Raw genomic sequence first — 18,226 nt, 5'->3', positions numbered from 1 at the left:
TTTTCTAAAGACCTGGGCCCCTCCCTCCTCTGTGGTTTTCTAAAGACCTGGGCCCCTCCCTCCTCTGTGGTTTTCTAAAGACCCGGGCCCCTCCCTCCTCTGTGGTTTTCTAAAGACCTGGGCCCCTCCCTCCTCTGTGGTTTCTAAAGACCTGGGCCCCCCTCCTCTGTGGTTTTCTAAAGACCTGGGCCCCTCCCTCCTCTGTGGTTTTCTAAAGACCTGGGCCCCTCCCTCCTCTGTGGTTTTCTAAAGACCTGGGCCCCTCCCTCCTCTGTGGTTTTCAAAGACCTGGGCCCCTCCTTCCTCTGTGGTTTTCTAAAACCACCGTTATCCTGGCTACAGAAACAAGATGCATCAGTGTCTCCCTAAACACACACACGTTTGTACTCCCATTTCCCCCACACTGACTGGTCCTGGGTGTGTTAGACAGACCCCCCCAACCCAAGCACACAGCAGACTAGCCTGCTGCACCTTGTGTCTAATACGGGCTATGGCATTAATATTTCATAGTGACAGATGGGGGAGGGATGGGGTGTGTGTTTGGTGTGTGTATGTGTGTGTGTGTGTATATATGTATATGTGTAGTATTGAGCAGAAAATCAGCCCATTTGTATGCACATTTCAGAGACAGTGACAGAGACAGGTGGAGAGAGAATACCCCAGGTGTACTCAGGTGTTCCTGACTGAATAATTAAACATTAAAAGAAAGAAAAGGAAAGCTGAAGGAACCAAAACCTCTCAGCAGCCTGAAATCTGCCTTGTGAAACCAACAGAATCAACGGAATAGTCCCAAAAGTGCAAGTGACGACAGCAGGGTTGCAAAATTCCAATAACTTTCCCCAAATTTCCGAGTTTTCCAGAAATCCTGGTTGGACGATTCCCAGAATCAGAAGGGAAAACGCGGGGAGGGATTTCTGGAAAACCTGGCAATTTTGGGAACATTTCCGGAATTTCGCAACCATAGACAACAGTGAAAAAAGGAATGTGTGTTTCCCCAAAGCCCTGTGTGTGTGTGTGTTGACGACTGTGTGTGCGTCTTTATACCCGAAGCCCTCCAGCGAGGTGTCGAACTCCACGAAGGCTGGCGTGACGGCTGAGCCGTGGAGGCGGATGTCGTGGGGCGTTGTCATGGAAACCAGGCATTTGACGCGTGTCAGTGGCACGGTGGAACCTTCGGCCGAGCGCACCAGGCTACGGCTGATCCGGTACTGACCGTTGTCCTCACCGGCTGCCGTGAACACGCTGTCCGGACCGAAGCAACCCTCCATCGACATGGTCATAGAATCTGTTGTAGAGAGACGGACAGAGAGAGGTTAGAGGTTAGAGGTTAGAGGTCAGAGGTCAGCTAAGCCTAACCCACAGTGAACACGCTGTCAGGACCGAAGCAACCCTCCATCGACATGGTCATAGAATCTGTTGTAGAGAGACAGACAGAGACAGGTTAGAGGTTAGAGGTTAGAGGTCAGAGGTCAGCTAAGCCTAACCCACAGTGAACACGCTGTCCGGACCGAAGCAACCCTCCATCGACATGGTCATAGAATCTGTTGGACTAGATACACACCACCATGCTTCTTATGGTACAGGGACTTACAGTTCACAACAGCCCAGTTCACTTCATGCTATTTCTGAAAACACAGACACCATAAAAGCGCAGAGGTGATATTGTGTGTGCCGGAATTTTGGATATATGAAGCAATTCAGTCGTGTCATATCAGTAATTACAGTAAGAGAGGAAGGCCTGAGAGTTGTGGAAGGATGTCATGTTTAGCTATTGAAACGGGGCCTGAGAGTTGAGGAAGGATGTCATGTTTAGCTATTGAAACAGGGCCTGAGAGTTGTGGAAGGATGTCATGTTTAGCTGTCTGAAACGGGGCCTGAGAGTTGAGGAAGGATGTCATGTTTAGCTATTGAAACAGGGCCTGAGAGTTGTGGAAGGATGTCATGTTTAGCTATTGAAACGGGGCCTGAGAGTTGAGGAAGGATGTCATGTTTAGCTATTGAAACGGGGCCTGAGAGTTGAGGAAGGATGTCATGTTTAGCTATTGAAACAGGGCCTGAGAGTTGTGGAAGGATGTCATGTTTAGCTATTGAAACAGGGCCTGAGAGTTGAGGAAGGATGTCATGTTTAGCTATTGAAACAGGGCCTGAGAGTTGTGGAAGGATGTCATGTTTAGCTATTGAAACAGGGCCTGAGAGTTGAGGAAGGATGTCATGTTTAGCTATTGAAACAGGGCCTGAGAGTTGAGGAAGGATGTCATGTTTAGCTATTATCACAGTGAGAGGAGAACAATTTAGAGATTGATGTTACAGCTAAACAAAATAACCACATTACAAACATTCCCTTACTAAATAGACAGACAACATGAATCAAACATGAGCATTAGTTTGACCAACTTAGGCTTCCCTACTCTTTGCTTAGAATAGACTGGAAGTTTACAGGAAATGAACGAGGGGCTGTGAATTGAGCCTGATCGGGAATTAAGATAGTGAAGATATTAACAATCTTTCACGAACAGATTCACCTCCGGTTGGACAGGCTCAGACTCCGATTAGACTAACAATATGTTTATTATTATTTGTTAATTGTTCGCCTTTTCAAGCTGTCTGTCTGTCTGTCTGTCTGTCTGTCTGTCTGTCTGTCTGTCTGTCTGTCTGTCTGCCTGCCTGCCTGCCTGTCTGCCTGTCTGTCTGCCTGTCTGCCTGTCTGCCTGCCTGCCTGCCTGTCTGTCTGCCTGCCTGCCTGTCTGTGTGTATGTCTGTCTGTCTGTGTGTATGTCTGTCTGTCTGTCTGTGTGTATGTCAAGCCTAGCTAAACCAAGCCGAGCTAAACCAAGCCGAGCTAAACCAAGCCGAGCTAAACCAAGCCGAGCTAAACCAAGCCGAGCTGTACTACATTGGCATGGTTCCGATTCCACCGTAGTTGCTGGAACTGTGATGAACAGATGGCATCACATCCAGCACCGTATGGCGTGACTCAGGTTCAGCTAAACATTGAGATCTTACTTCTCATCTCTGCGTCGTAGCTAAGGGAGGAAGGTTTGTGGACGCGGTACTGTCTGAGGAGCTTCTTGTCCCAGGCTCCACAGTTCAGAGGGTTACCCAGCCGAAGGAACTCTCTGTGGGGGACAAACCACATTAGATGGAGGGTACGAGAGAGAGAAAAACTGCATGGGTAGAAACAACATGGACGACATGCATGTTTACTATGTCTCTTGGAATCATTAGATTTTTATGATTTATTTGATCATTAAAATACATTAAAAAGCTGTTCCAACGGGAGACAATTTTACATACTGTATGCTACATGAAAATGATAACTTATCAAATACAAAAGCTGAAGGCTTTATTCTCTTATAACCATCATTGTTATGACAGAGAGAGAGAAAGTGAGAGAGAGAGAGAGAGAGGGGGGGAGAGAGAGAAACTGTGATTGACCCAAAATTAAGGAAAGCTTTGACTATGTACAGACTCAGTGAGCATAGCCTTGCTATTGAGAAAGGCCGCCGTAGGCAGACCTGGCTCTCAAGAGAAGACAGGCTATATGCACACTGCCCACAAAATGAGGTGGAAACTGAGCTGCACGTCCTAACCTCCTGCCAAATGTATGACCATGTGTGACTCGTTTCAGGAAACTATGTCGCGCGTCACTACTTCACAGGAGCGCCATTTGAACGTAAACCTTTTTTAATAATCAAAATGCGTTTTTTGGCCTTAAAAGCAAACTTGTATGCCATCTGTAAATACGAATACAATTCTGGCGTTTGATTGTAAATATGCGGAGGGAGTCGAAAAGAGAACACACAGAAGGCTGTTGTACTCCTGAGTGGCGCAGTGGTCTAAGGCACTGCATCGCAGTGCTAACTGTGCCACTAGAGATCCTGGTTCGAATCCAGGCTCTGTCGCGACCGGGAGACTCATGGGCGGCGCACAATTGGCCCAGTCGTCCAGGGTAGGGGAGGGAATGACCGGCAGGGATGAGCTCAGTTGATAGAGCATGGCGTTGCAACGCCAGGGTTGTGGGGTTCGATTCCACGGGGCCAGTATAAAAAATATGTATTCACTAACTGTAAGTCGCTCTGGATAAGAGCGTCTGCTAAATGACTAAAATGTAAATGTAAATGTAAAATGTTGTATAAACCACCTGTCTCCGGATTACATCTTCAAACTAAGGGCAACCATGGCATCCGTGACAGAGAGGGAGAAGCGTCCATCCATGTATACGCGTAAGATAGTTTAGCTAGCTACATTTTCAGATATTACACGTTTCTAATTTTGTCAGAAAGTAGTTTTCATTTAAAGTTAAAGTGTACTGTTAGCTAGCTAGCTAATGTTAGCTGGCTGGCTAGCTAGCTAGCTAACTAACGTTACGTGTATGATCTGTGTACTAATGTTATTCGTATCTCAGAGCCATTTGCATTGCTAGTTATAGCCTAATGTTACCTAGCTAACATTGAACCTGGTTGGTTAGCTACCTGCATATTCATGCAGGGTAGTAACGTTATGAGTTGGGATTATGGTTCATTGTTTAGCTAGCTAGCTACATGTCTTAACAAAAGACTCCACTATGCAAGTAACCATTTCAATATAATTTTTATGATGTCACTGCGACAACTGTTGATAGACGTAGCTGGTAAATCACGCTATCTACTCCGATGTCAGAGCACTTTCGCTGAGTGTGCCAGAGCGCAGAATAACTGACAAATTTACGAACGCTCAACACCCGTTGAATATGGCCGGTGTCAGTAAACGTTGTCAAAAAAGCGTAATTAAATTGTTGGCAGCAGCACAGTTGCAGTCACCAACGCTCTGGATAACATGAAAACAGCCTAACCAGCTCTGCTAGGGCAAGTAAAATGAGTCAGAGTGAGCTGTTCTCTCATTTGTGTCTGGAAGTAGCTAGCAAGCTAGCCAACGTTGCTTGACTGCTTTTGTTAGGTCAGAACGCTCAGATCAACCCTACTCCACGGCCAGAGCGTCCAGTGTGCGCTCTGAATGCTCCAATTTACGAACGGACAATCTGATAACACTCTGAGTTTACGAAAGAGACAGAGACAGAGACAGCGAGAGAAAGACAGAGACAGCAAGAGAGAGAGAAGAGAGAGAGAGAGAGAGAGAGAGACACAGAGAGAGACAGAGACAGAGAGACAGAGGAAGAGACCGAGAGACGGAGACAGCAAGAGAGAGAGAGAAAGTGGAGAGGAGAGAGAGAGAGAGAGAGAGAGAGAGAGAGAGAGAGAGAGAAAGAGAGAGAGAGAGAAAGAGAGAGAGAGAGAGAGAGAGAGAGAGAGAGAGAGAGAGAGAGAGAGAGAGAGACAGAGGGAGAGAGAGAGAGAGAGAGAGACACAGACAGAGAAAGAGAGAGAGAGAGAGAGAGAGAGAGAGAGGCAGAGGGAGAGAGAGAGAGAGAGAGAGAGAGAGAGAGAGAGAGAGAGAGAGAGAGAGAGAGAGAGAGAGAGAGACAGAGAGAGAGAGAGAGAGAGAGAGAGGAAAAGTATGTGCGCGTGTTTCAGCCTGTGTCTAACTATGTGTGTGTTAACTCCCCACCTCAGGGGCCATAGGTGCAGGGCTCAGCGAGGCCAGCCTCTCAAACATCTTCTGCACGGTGGATGAGGGGGTGTTCCTCGTCACCCAGGGCCTGGCTGCAGCGCTGGCAGTGGGTTGCTATGTAGACCTGCTTCACACAGTATCTGCTGGTTTCTCTCACTGTGGACCAGCTGCTGCAGGATATTAGCTACTGCTAGCTGGAGGTCCTGGGCATTCTGGGGAGGGAGAGAGAGAGAGGGGGAGGGAGGGAGAGAGGGAGGCGTTAGGGAGAGAGAGAGAGGGAAGGAAGGAGAGAGGTAGGGGAGAGAGGGGATGGAGGGAGGGAGAGGGGGAGGGAGGGGATGGAGAGGATGGATGGAGGGAGGGAGGGAGGGAGAGAGGGATGGAGAGGGGGCGTAGGGAGAGAGAGAGAGGAAGGAAGGAGAGAGGTAGGGGAGAGGGTAGGGATGAGAGGAGGGGGAGGGAGGAGGGAGGGATGGAGGGAAGGGATGGAGAGGGAGAGGGAGGGAGGGGAGGAGGGGAGGGAGGGGGAGGAGGAGGGGAGGGATGGAGGGAAGGAAGGAGAGGAGGGAGGGAGGAGGGAGGGGAGGGATGGGAGGAGGGAGGAGGAGGGAGGGAGGGAGGAGGGAGGGGAGGGATGGAGGGGAAGGGAGAGGAGAGGAGGGAGGGGAGGAGGGAGGGAGATGAGGGGGAGGAGGGAGGGAGGGATGGAGAGGAGGAAGAGGGAGGAGGGAGGAGGGAGGGAGGGAGGGGAGGAGGGAGGGGAGGGAGGGATGAGAGGAGGGGAGGGATGGAGAGGAGGGGAGGGATGGAGAGGAGGGAGGGGAGGAGGGGAGGAATGGAGAGGAGGGAGGGGAGGAGGGGAGGAGGGAGAGGGATGGAGGAGGAGGAGGGAGGAGGGGGAGGGATGGAGGGAAGGGATGGAGAGGAGGAGGGGAGGGGAGGGATGGAGAGGAGGGAGGGAGGGGGAGGAGGGAGGAGGGATGGAGAGGAGGGATGGAGGGAGGGATGGATGGAGAGGGGGGGGAGGAGGGTGGGAGGGGAGGAGGGAGGGAGGGATGGAGAGGAGGGGAGGGATGGGAGGGAGGGATGAGAGGAGGGAGGGATGGAGAGGAGGAATGGAGAGGGAGGGAGGGGATGGAGAGGAGGGGGGAGGAGGGGAAGGAGGGGAGGAGGGAGGGGGAGGGATGGAGAGGAGGGGAGGGATGGAGGGAGGGATGGAGGAGAGATGGAGAGGAGGGAAGGGAGGGATGAGAGGAGGGAGGGATGAAGAGAGAGATGGAGAGGGAGGGGAGGGACGGATGGAGAGGAGAGGGATGGGATGGAGAGGAGGGGGGAGGAGGGAAGGAGGGGAGGAGGGAGGGGAGGGATGGAGAGGAGGGGAGGGATGGAGGGAGGGATGGAGAGGAGAGAATGGAGAGGAGGGGGAGGATGGAGAGGAGGGGAGGGATGGAGAGGAGAGATGGAGAGGAGGGAGGGGGGGATGGAGAGGAGGGATGGGATGGAGAGGAGGGGGGGAGGAGGGAAGGGAGGGGAGGAGGGAGGGAGGGATGGAGAGGAGGGAGGGAGTGGGGGGAAGGGGATGGAGAGGAGGGAGGAGGAGGAGGAGAGGAGGGGAGGGATGGAGAGGGAGAGATGGAGAGGAGAGATGGAGAGGAGGGGGGGAGGGATGGAGAGGAGGAATGGAGAGGAGGGAGGGGAGGGGGAGGAATGGAGAGGAGGAAGGGGAGGGGGGGGAGAGGAGGGATGGAGAGGAGGGGAGGGAGGAGGGGAGGGATGGAGGGAAGGGATGGAGAGGAGGGAGGGAGGGGAGGAGGGGGGGGATGGAGAGGAGGGAGGGAGGAGGGAGTGAGGGGAGGAGGGAGGGAGGATGGAGGGAAGGGAAGGAGAGGAGGGAGGGGAGGAGGGAGGGGAGGGATGGAGGGAGGGAGGGGAGGATGGAGGGAGGGATGGAGGGGAGGGATGTAGGGGGAGGGAAGGAGGGAGGGAGGGAGAGGAGGGAGGGGAGGGAGGAGGGGAGGAAATGGAGGGAGGGATGGAGAGGAGGAGGGAGGATGGAGAGGAGGAATGGAGAGGAGGGGAGGGAGGGGAGGAGGGAGGGGGAGGGATGGAGAGGGGAGGGATGGAGGGAAGGATGGAGAGAGAGATGGAGAGGAGGGGGGGAGGGATGGAGAGGAGGGGGGAGGGATGGGAGAGGAGAGATGGAGAGGAGGGGAGGGAGGGATGGAGAGGAGGGGAGGGATGGAGAGGGGGGGAGGATGGAGAGGAGGGGAGGGATGGAGAGGAGGGGAGGAGATGGAGAGGAGGGAAATGGAGAGGAGGAAGGGGAGGAGGGGGAGGAATGGAGAGGAGGAAGGGGAGGAGGGAGAGGAGGGATGGAGAGGGAGGAGGGGAGGGATGGAGGGAAAAGGATGAGAGGAGGGAGGGGAGGAGGGGAGGGAGTGGAGAGGAGGGAGGGGAGGGAAGGGAGGGAGGGAGGAGGGAGGGGGAGGGATGGAGGGAAGGAAGGAGAGGAGGGAGGGGAGGAGGAGGGGAGGGATGGAGGGAGGGATGGGGGAGGGAAGGAGAGGAGGGAGGGGAGGGATGGAGGGGAGGGAAGGAGGGGAGGGAGGGAAGGATGGAGGGGAGGGAGGGAGGGAGGGGAGGGAGGGATGGGGGGAGGGATGTAGGGAGGGAGGGAGGGGAGGGATGTGGGGGGGGAGGGGAGGGGGGGAGGGATGGAGAGGAGGGAGGGGAGGAGGGGATGGAAGGGATGGAGAGGAGGGAATGGAGAGGAGGGAGGGAGAGGAGGAGGGAGGGGGGAGGGAGGGGAGGGAGGGGAGGAAATGGAGGGGAGGGATGGAGAGGAGGGGAGGGAAGGGATGGAGAGGAGGAATGGAGAGGAGGGAGGGGGAGGAGGGGAGGAGGGGAGAGGAGGGGGGTGGGAGGAGGAGGGATGGAGAGGAGGGAGGGGAGGAAATGGAGGGGAGGAGGGAGGAAAGAGAGGAGGGAGGGGAGGAGGGGAGGAATGGAGAGGAGGGAGGGGAGGAGGGGAGGGAAGGGATGGAGAGGAGGGATGGAGGGGAGGGATGGGATGAGAGGGGGGGGGAGGAGGGGAAGGAGGGGAGGAGGGAGGGGAGGGATGGGAGAGGAGGGGAGGATGGAGGGGAGGGATGAGAGGAGAGATGGAGGAGGGGAGGAGGGATGGAGGGAGGGAGGGATGGAGGAGAGATGGAGAGGAGGGAGGGAGGGATGGAGAGGAGGGATGGGATGGAGAGGAGGGGGGGGGAGGGAAGGGAGGGGAGGGAGGGGGGGGAGGGAGGGGAGGAGATGGAGGGAAGGGATGGAGAGGAGGAGGGAGGAGGGAGGAGGGGGGAGAGGAGGGGAGGGATGGAGAGGAGAGATGGAGAGGAGAGATGGAGAGGAGGGGAGGGAGGGATGGAGAGAGGGGGAGGGATGGAAAAGAGAGATGGAGAGGAGGGGAGGGAGGGATGGAGAGGAGGGGAGGGATGGAGATGGGAGGGGAGGGATGGAGAGGAGGGGGAGGAGGGAAGGGAGGGGAGGAGGGAGGGAGGGATGGAGAGGGGGGGAGGGATGGAGGGGGGGATGAGAGAGAGAGATGGAGAGGGGGGAGGGAGGGATGGAGAGGAGGGGAGGGATGGAGGGAGGGATGGAGGGGGGAGGATGGAGGGAGGGAAGGAGAGGAGGGAGGGGAGGGATGGAGGGGAGGGAAGGAGGGGAGGGAGGGGAAGGATGGAGGAGGGAAGGAGGGGAGGGAGGGGAGGGATGGAGGGGAGGGATGTAGGGGAGGGAAGGAGGGGGAGGGATGTGGGGGAGGGAGGGGAGGAGGGAGGGAGGATGGAGAGGAGGGAGGGGAGGAGGATGGAAGGATGGAGAGGAGGAATGGAGAGGAGGGAGGGGAGGAGGGGAGGAGGGGAGGGAGTGGAGGGAGGAGGGGAGGAATGAGGGGAGGGATGGAGGAGGGGAGGGAAGGGATGGAGAGGAGGAATGGAGAGGAGGGAGGGGGAGGAGGGGAGGAGGGGAGAGGAGGGGGAGGGATGGAGAGGAGGGAGGATGGAGAGGAGGGAGGAGGAGGAATGGAGGGAGGAGGGGGAGGAATGGAGAGGAGGGAGGGGAGGGGGGGAGGGAATGAGAGGAGAGGGAGGGAGGAGGGGAGGGAAGGGATGGAGAGTGAGGGATGGAGGGAGGGATGGGATGGAGAGGGAGGGGGGGAGGAGGGAAGGAGGAGGAGGGGGAGGGAGGGATGGAGAGGAGGGGAGGGATGGAGGGGAGGGATGGAGAGGAGAGATGGAGAGGAGGGGAGGGAGGGATGGAGAGGAGGGAGGGATGGAGAGGAGAGATGGAGAGGAGGGAGGGTGGAATGGAGGGATGGGATGGAGAGGGTGGGGGAGGGGGGGAGGGAGGGAGGAGGAGGAGGAGGGATGGAGAGGGAGGGAGGGATGGAGGGAAGGGATGGAGAGGAGGGAGGGGAGGAGGGGAGGAGGGGGAGAGGAGGGGAGGGATGGAGAGGAGAGAGTGGAGAGGAGAGATGGAGAGGGGGGGAGGGAGGGATGGAGAGGAGGGGAGGGATGGAGAAAGAGAGATGGAGAGGAGGGAGGGAGGGATGGAGAGGAGGGGAGGGATGGAGAGGGGGGGAGGGATGGAGAGGAGGGGGAGGGAGGGAAGGGGGGAGGAGGGAGGGGAGGATGGAGGAGGAGGGGAGGGATGGAGGGGAGGGATGGAGAGGAGAGATGGAGAGGAGGGAGGGAGGGATGGAGAGGAGGGGAGGGATGAAGAGGAGAGATGGAGAGGAGGGGAGGGACGGATGGAGAGGAGGGATGGGATGGAGAGGAGGGGGAGGGAGGGGGAGGGAGGGGGGGGAGGGAGGAGGGATGGAGAGGAGGGAGGGATGGAGGGAGGGATGGAGAGGGAGGGAGGGACGGATGGAGAGGAGGGATGGGATGGAGAGGAGGGGGAGGAGGGAAGGAGGGGAGGAGGGAGGGAGGGATGGAGAGGAGGGGAGGGATGGAGGGAGGGATGGAGAGGAGAGATGGAGAGGAGGGGAGGGAGGGATGGAGGAGTGGGAGGGATGTGAGAGGAGAGATGGAGAGGGAGGAGGGAGGGATGGAGAGGAGGGATGGGATGGAGAGGGGGGGGGAGGAGGGAAGGGAGGGAGGAGGGAGGGGAGGGATGGAGAGGAGGGGAGGGATGGAGGGAAGGGATGGAGAGGAGGGAGGGAGGAGGGGAGAGGAGGGAGGGATGGAGAGGAGAGGGTGGAGAGGAGAGATGGAGAGGAGGGGAGGGAGGGATGGAGAGGAGGAAATGGAGAGGGGAGGGAGGGGAGGAGGGGAGGAATGGAGAGGAGGAAGGGGAGGAGGGGAGAGGAGGGATGGAGAGGAGGGGGGAGGAGGGGAGGGATGGAGGGAAGGATGGAGAGGAGGGAGGGAGGGAGGAGGGGAGGGATGGAGAGGGAGGGAGGGGAGGAGGGGGAGGAGGAGGGAGGGGAGGGATGGAGGGAAGGGAAGGAGAGGAGGGAGGGGAGGAGGGAGGGGAGGGATGGAGGGAGGGAGGGAGGGATGGAGGGGGAGGGATGGAGGGGAGGGATGTGAGAGAGGGAAGGAGGGGAGGAGGGGAGGGAGGGAGGGAGGGAGGGAGGGGGAGGAATGGAGGGGGAGGGATGGAGAGGAGGGGAGGGAAGGGATGGAGAGGAGGAAATGGGAGGGAGGGAGGGAGGGGAGGAGGGAGGGGGAGGGATGGAGAGGAGGGGAGGGATGGAGGGAAGGGATGGAGAGGAGGAGATGGAGAGGAGGGGAGGGAGGGATGGAGAGGGAGGGAGGGATGGAGAGGAGGGGAGGGATGGAGAGGAGGGAGGGATGGAGAGGAGGGAGGGATGGAGAGGAGGAATGGGAGAGGAGGAAGGGGAGGAGGGAGGGGAGGAATGGAGAGGAGGAAGGGGAGGAGGGAGAGGAGGGATGGAGAGGGGAGGGAGGGGAGGATGGAGGGAAAGGATGGAGAGGAGGGAGGGGAGGAGGGGAGGGATGGAGAGGAGGGAGGGAGGAAGGGAGGGAGGGGAGGAGGGAGGGAGGGATGGAGGGAAGGGAAGGAGAGGAGGGAGGGAGGAGGGAGGGAGGGATGGAGGGGGGGATGGAGGGAGGGAAGGAGAGGAGGGAGGGGAGGGATGGAGGGGAGGGAAGGAGGGGAGGGAGGGGAAGGATGGAGGGGGAGGGAAGGAGGGGAGGGAGGGAGGGATGGAGGGGAGGGATGTAGGGGAGAGGAAGAGGGGAGGGATGTGGGGGAGGGAGGGAGGAGGGGAGGGATGGAGAGGAGGGAGGGGAGGGGGGATGGAAGGGATGGAGAGGAGGAATGGAGAGGAGGGAGGGGAGGAGGAGGAGGGGGAGGGAGGGAGGGGAGGGAGGGGAGGAAATGGAGGGGAGGGATGAGAGGAGGGGAGGGAAGGGATGGAGAGGAGGAATGGAGAGGGAGGGAGGGAGGAGGGGAGGAGGGAGAGGAGGGAGGGATGGAGAGGGAGGGAGGATGGAGAGGAGAGGAGGGGGGAATGGAGGGGAGGAGGGGAGGAATGGAGAGGGGGGAGGGGAGGAGGGAGGAATGGAGAGGAGGGAGGGGAGGGAGGGAGGGAAGGGATGGAGGAGGAGGGATGGAGGGGGAGGGATGGGATGGAGAGGAGGGGGGGAGGAGGGAGGAGTGGGAGGGGAGGAGGGAGGGTATGGAGAGGGAGGGAGGGATGGAGGGAGGGATGGGAGAGGAGAGATGTGAGAGGAGGGGGGGGGGAGGGATGGAGAGGAGGGAGGGAGGGATGGAGAGGAGGGGAGGGATGGAGAGGAGGGGGGGATGGAGGAGGAGAGATGGAGAGGAGGGAGGGAGGGATGGAGAGGAGGGATGGGATGGAGAGGAGGGGGAGGAGGGAAGGGAGGGAGGAGGGAGGGAGGGATGGAGAGGAGGGGAGGGATGGAGGGAGGGATGGAGAGGAGGGAGGGGAGGAGGGGAGGAGGGGAGAGGAGGGAGGGATGGAGAGGAGAGATGGAGAGGAGAGATGGAGAGGAGGGAGGGAGGGATGGAGAGGGAGGGGAGGGATGGAGAGAAGAGGATGGAGAGGAGGGGAGGGAGGGATGGAGAGGAGGGGAGGGATGGAGAGGAGGGGGAGGAGGGAAGGGAGGGAGGAGGGAGGGAGGGATGGAGAGGAGGGAGGGATGGAGGGGAGGATGGAGAGGAGAGATGAGAGGAGGGGAGGGAGGGACGAGAGGAGGAGGGATGAAGAGGAGAGATGGAGAGGAGGGGAGGGACGGATGGAGAGGAGGGATGGGATGGAGAGGAGGGGGGAGGAGGGAAGGAGGGAGGAGTGGAGGGAGTGGATGGAGAGGAGGGGAGGGATGGAGGGGAGGGATGGAGAGGAGGGGAGGGACGGATGGAGAGGGAGGGATGGGATGGAGAGGAGGGGGGAGGAGGGAAGGGAGGGGAGGAGGGAGGGAGGGATGGAGAGGAGGGAGGGATGGAGGGAGGGATGGAGAGGAGAGATGGAGAGGAGGGGAGGGAGGGATGGAGAGGAGGGAGGGATGGAGAGGAGAGATGGAGAGGAGGGGAGGAGGGATGGAGAGGAGGGATGTGGGATGGAGAGGAGGGGGGAGGAGGGAAGGGAGGGGAGGAGTGGGAGGGAGGGATGGAGAGTGGAGGGGAGGGATGGAGGGAAGGGATGGAGAGGAGGGAGGGAGGAGGGAGAGGAGGAGGGATGGAGAGAGGAGAGATGGAGAGGAGGGGAGGGAGGGATGGAGAGGAGGAATGGAGAGGAGGGAGGGAGGGAGGGGAGGAATGGAGAGGAGGAAGGGGAGGAGGGGAGAGGAGGGATGGAGAGGAGGGAGGGAGGAGGGGGAGGGATGGAGGGGAAGGGATGGAGAGGAGGGAGGGGAGGGGAGGAGGGGAGGGATGGAGAGGGAGGGAGGGAGGAGGGGAGTGAGGGGAGGAGGGAGGGAGGGATGGAGGGAAGGGAAGGAGAGGAGGGAGGGAGGAGGGAGGGGAGGATGGAGGGGAGGGAGGGAGGGATGGAGGGGAGGATGGAGGGGAGGGATGTAGGGGAGGGAAGGAGGGGGAGGGAGGGAGGAGGGAGGGAGGGAGGGAGGAGGGAGGAATGGAGGGGAGTGGATGGAGAGGGAGGGAGGGAAGGGATGGAGAGGAGGAATGGAGAGGAGGGGAGGAGGGGAGGGAGGGAGGGAGGGATGGAGAGGAGGGGAGGGATGGAGGGAAGGGATGGAGAGAGAGATGGAGAGGAGGGAGGGAGGGATGGAGAGGAGGGAGGGATGGAGAGGAGGAGATGGAGAGGAGGGGAGGGAGGGATGGAGAGGAGGGAGGGATGGAGAGGAGGGAGGGATGGGAGAGGGAGGGGAGGGAAGGAGAGGAGGAATGGAGAGGAGGAAGGGAGGAGGGGAGAAATGGAGAGGAGGAAGGGGAGTGAGGGGAGAGGGGGATGGAGAGGGGAGGAGGGGAGAGATGGAGGGAAAGGATGGAGAGGAGGAGGGAGGAGGGGAGGGATGGAGAGGAGGGAGGGGAGGAAGGAGGGAGGGGAGGAGGGAGGGGAGGGATGGAGGGAAGGAAGGAGAGGGAGGGGGGGAGGAGGGAGGGAGGGATGGAGGGGAGGGATGGAGGGGAGGTGGGAAGGAGAGGAGGGAGGAGAGTGGATGGAGGGAGGGAAGGAGGGGAGGGAGGGAAGGATGGAGAGGGAGGGAAGGAGGGAGGGAGGGGAGGGATGGAGGGGAGGGATGTAGGGGAGGGAATGAGGGGAGGGATGTGTGGGGGAGGGAGGGGAGGAGGGAGGGATGGAGAGGAGGGAGGGGATAGGGATGGAAGGGATGGAGAGGAGGAATGAGAGGAGGGAGGGGAGGAGGGGAGGAGGGGAGGAGGGAGGAGGGAGGGAGGAATGGAGGGGAGGGATGGAGAGGAGGGAGGGAAGGTGGAGAGGAGGAATGGAGAGGAGGGAGGGGAGGAGGGGAGGAGGGGAGAGGAGGGAGGGATGGAGAGGGAGGGGAGGATGGAGAGGAGGGAGGGGAGGAATGGAGGGGAGGAGGGGAGGAATGGAGAGTGAGGGAGGGGAGGAGGGGAGGAATGGAGAGAGGGAGGGAGGAGGGGGAGGGAAGGGATGGAGAGGAGGGATGGAGGGAGGGATGGGATGGAGAGGGGGGGAGGAGGGAAGGGAGGGGAGGAGGGGGTGGAGGGATGGAGAGGAGGGAGGGATGGAGGGGAGGGATGGAGAGTGAGAGAGATGGAGAGGGGGGGAGGGAGGGATGGAGGGAGGGGGAGGGATGGAGAGGAGAGATTGAGAGGAGGGGAGGGAGGGATGGAGAGGAGGGATGGGATGGAGAGGGAGTGGGGGAGGAGGGAAGGGAGGGGAGGAGGGAGGGAGGATGGAGAGGAGGGGAGGGATGGAGGGAAGGGATGGAGAGGGAGGGAGGGAGGAGGGGAGGAGGGAGAGGAGGGGAGGGATGGAGAGGAGAGATGGAGAGAGAGATGGAGAGGAGGGGAGGGAGGGAGTAGGGAGAGGAGGGAGGGATGGAGAGGAGAGATGGAGAGGAGGGGAGGGAGGGATGGAGAGGAGGGGAGGGATGAGAGAGGGGAGGGGATGGAGAGGAGGGGGGAGTGAGGGAAGGAGGGGAGGAGGGAGGGGATGGGATGGAGAGGAGGGGAGGATGGAGGGAGGGATGGAGAGGAGAGATGGGAGGAGGGAGGGAGGGATGGAGGGGGGGAGGGATGAAGAGGAGAGATGGAGAGGAGGGGGAGGGATGGATGGAGAGGAGGGATGGAATGGAGAGGAGGGGGAGGAGAGAAGGAGGGGAGGAGGGAGGGAGGGATGAGAGGAGGGGGGATGAGGGGAGGGATGGAGAGTGGAGAGATGGAGAGAGGGGAGGGAGGGATGGAGAGGAGGAGGGATGGAGGGAGATGGAGAGGGAGGGGAGGGAGGGATGGAGAGGAGGGATGGCTGAGAGGAGGGGGAGGGAGGGAAGGGAGGGAGGAGGGAGGGGAGGGATGGAGGAGGAGGGGAGGGATGGAGGGAAGGGATGGAGGAGGAGGGAGGGGAGGAGGGGAGGAGGGGGAGGGATGGAGAGAGAGATGGAGAGGAGAGATGGAGAGAGGGGAGGGAGGGATGGAGAGGAGGGGAGGGATGGAGAGGAGAATGGAGAGGAGGGGAGGGAGGGATGGAGAGGAGGGGAGGGATGGAGAGAGGGAGGGATGGAGAGAGGAGGGGAGGGATGGAGAGGGAGGGGAGGGATGGAGAGGAGGAATGGAGAGGAGGAGGGAGGGAGGGGAGGAATGGAGGAGGAGGAAGGGGGGAGGGGGGGAGAGGGAGGGATGGAGAGGGAGGGAGGGAGGAGGGGAGGGATGGAGGGAAGGATGGAGAGGAGGGAGGGGAGGGAGGAGGGGGAGGATGGAGAGGAGGGAGGGGAGGAGGGGAGGAGGGAGAGGAGGGAGGAGGGATGGAGATGGGAAGGAGGGAGGGAGGGGAGGAGGGAGGGGAGGGATGGAGGGAGGAGGGGGAGGATGGAGGGGAGGATGGAGGGGAGGGATGTAGGGAGGGAAGGAGGGGAGGGAGGGAGGGAAGGAGGGGAGGGAGGAGGGATGGAGGGATGGAGGGGAGGTAGGGGAGGGAAGGAGGGGAGGGATGTAGGGAGGGAGGGGAGGGGAGGGGTGGAGAGGGAGGGAGAGGAGGGAGGTGGAGGGGGGGAGGATGAGGATGGAGGGGAGGATGGATGGGGAGGGGAGGGATGGAGAGGAGGGAATGGAGAGGAGGGAGGGAGGAGGGGAGGGATGGAGAGGGAGGGAGGGAGGAATGGAGGGGAGGGATGGAGAGGAGGGAGGGGAGGAATGGAGGGGAGGAGGGGAGGGAAATGAGAGGAGGGAGGGAGGAGGGGAGGAATGGAGAGGAGGGAGGAGGAGGGGGAGGGAAGGATGGAGGGGAGGGATGGAGAGGAGGGATGGAGGGGAGGGAGGGAGGGATGGAGGGGAGGGATGGGATGGAGAGGGAGGGGGAGGAGGGAAGGGATGGAGATTTCTTTTGGACATTTATTTCTCTAGACTAGTGTTGTTGAGATTCAGATGAACAAGGAAGATACTCAGACATTCAGAGATATTCAGTTCTTGGAGGAAATTGAACTCTGTGCTCAACAGGGCTGAAATCAAGGTTTGTTCCTCATTCACCTCGGTTGGACTAAGAGGAAGTAACAGCAAACTTGATTCCATTGCACCAACTAGTATCCCTGGAGAGAAAGTCTTTTTCAGGAGAGAACAGGAAGACGCTCATTAATTAATTTAATCCTGAGGCCAGGACACAGGACGGGGTGTGCCCTCCTGTTGTTTACTTACCTCTGGTTGGCTGTCGAGCTGACGGAGGCCAGCAGTCCAGCATGGCTGGGGCCCGCCTCCGGGTGGATGACCACGGAGTCCGATCGAGGAGGAGGAGGAGGAAGAGTTGGTCAGGTGTAGTTTCAGGTTCAGGTCCGTCAAAAGGCTCTGACGGCTGCCGGGGGCCTGATGTGCTCCTGGTAGCCCTGCTCGGTGGGGTGGTGGACAGTTAGTGGAACATGAAACCCTGATCTATTGGGAACTATCCAAATAAAGTGTTACCAAAATATTGTGGGGTTGAGTCCGATGAAAGTCCAAATAAAAGCGGAACATATATTCCAATCTCTCCTTTCAAAGGATTATGGATGAAAAATTAGCTCTTGGTAAATATGAGATTTTACTGAAATGTTGATTACCGTGTCTCTGTTGACTAATGTGTCTCTGTTGATTAATGTGTCTCTGTTGATGAATGTGTCTCTGTTGATTAATGTGTCTCTGTTGATTAATGTGTTTCTGTTGGATTGAACAGTGCCATGAAGAGACTAAACATGAGATGTTAAAGGTCAGTCTAGACTGGCTCAGATTCCCTTCTCTTCACAGATCTGTGTCTGAATGGATCTGTGAATATTATGGTCTGCCAGTGATTGCAGATAGATTTCATTGCAGACTGCCTGATTTACTGCAGACTGACTGATTTACTGCAGACAGACGGATTTACTGCAGACAGACGGATTTACTGCAGACTGATTTACTGCAGACTGACTGATTTACTGCAGACTGACTGATTTACTGCAGACAGACGGATTTACTGCAGACAGACGGATTTACTGCAGACAGACGGATTTACTGCAGACAGACGGATTTACTGCAGACTGACTGATTTACTGCAGACAGACGGATTTACTGCAGACAGACGGATTTACTGCAGACAGACGGATTTACTGCAGAGATGACGGATTTACTGCAGACAGACGGATTTACTGCAGACAGACATATTTTGATTTATCATCCTCAATAACTACATTGTTATCTTGTAGATCAGTCAGTCGATGATCAGTGACTGAGCAAAATTGATGCTTTTAGTCTTGAACACGGCCTCTCTGTCTGTCTGTCTGTCTGTCTGTCTGTCTGTCTGTCTGTCTGTCTCCTTCCTCTCTTAGTCCTCACACTGCTTGTTGTACTCCTTTTACTTTGGAAACCAGAGATGTTTTCAGCAAGAGTACTCATGTAATTAGAGAACATAGCCACGCTGATGCAGGAGGAAGAAGGAGCAAAGAGGAGGAGTAGAGGTGAGAGGAGAGGAAGGAGAGGAGAGCAGAGAGGAGAGGAGGAGAGCAGAGAGGAGGGGAGAGTGGAGGGA

At 58.5% G+C, this 18,226-nt stretch overlaps 1 protein-coding gene across 1 annotated transcript; it reads right to left on the bottom strand.

Moving 5' to 3' along the window:
• Positions 1-1,044: 1,044 nt before the first annotated feature.
• On the bottom strand, positions 1,045-17,072 carry LOC123490664 (WD repeat and FYVE domain-containing protein 3-like; the record flags this gene model as incomplete). Its single annotated transcript, XM_045220556.1, has 4 exons — positions 1,045-1,285; positions 3,004-3,116; positions 5,629-5,759; positions 16,888-17,072. Coding segments are annotated over 4 exons (670 nt in total), but the record flags the coding sequence as incomplete, so codon positions are not given.
• Between the last annotated feature and the right edge of the window lie 1,154 nt (positions 17,073-18,226).

This window comes from Coregonus clupeaformis, unplaced genomic scaffold, assembly GCF_020615455.1.
Source record: "Coregonus clupeaformis isolate EN_2021a unplaced genomic scaffold, ASM2061545v1 scaf4317, whole genome shotgun sequence".
Lineage (NCBI taxonomy): Eukaryota > Metazoa > Chordata > Actinopteri > Salmoniformes > Salmonidae > Coregonus > Coregonus clupeaformis.
This window is presented reverse-complemented; position numbering and strand designations above follow the sequence as displayed.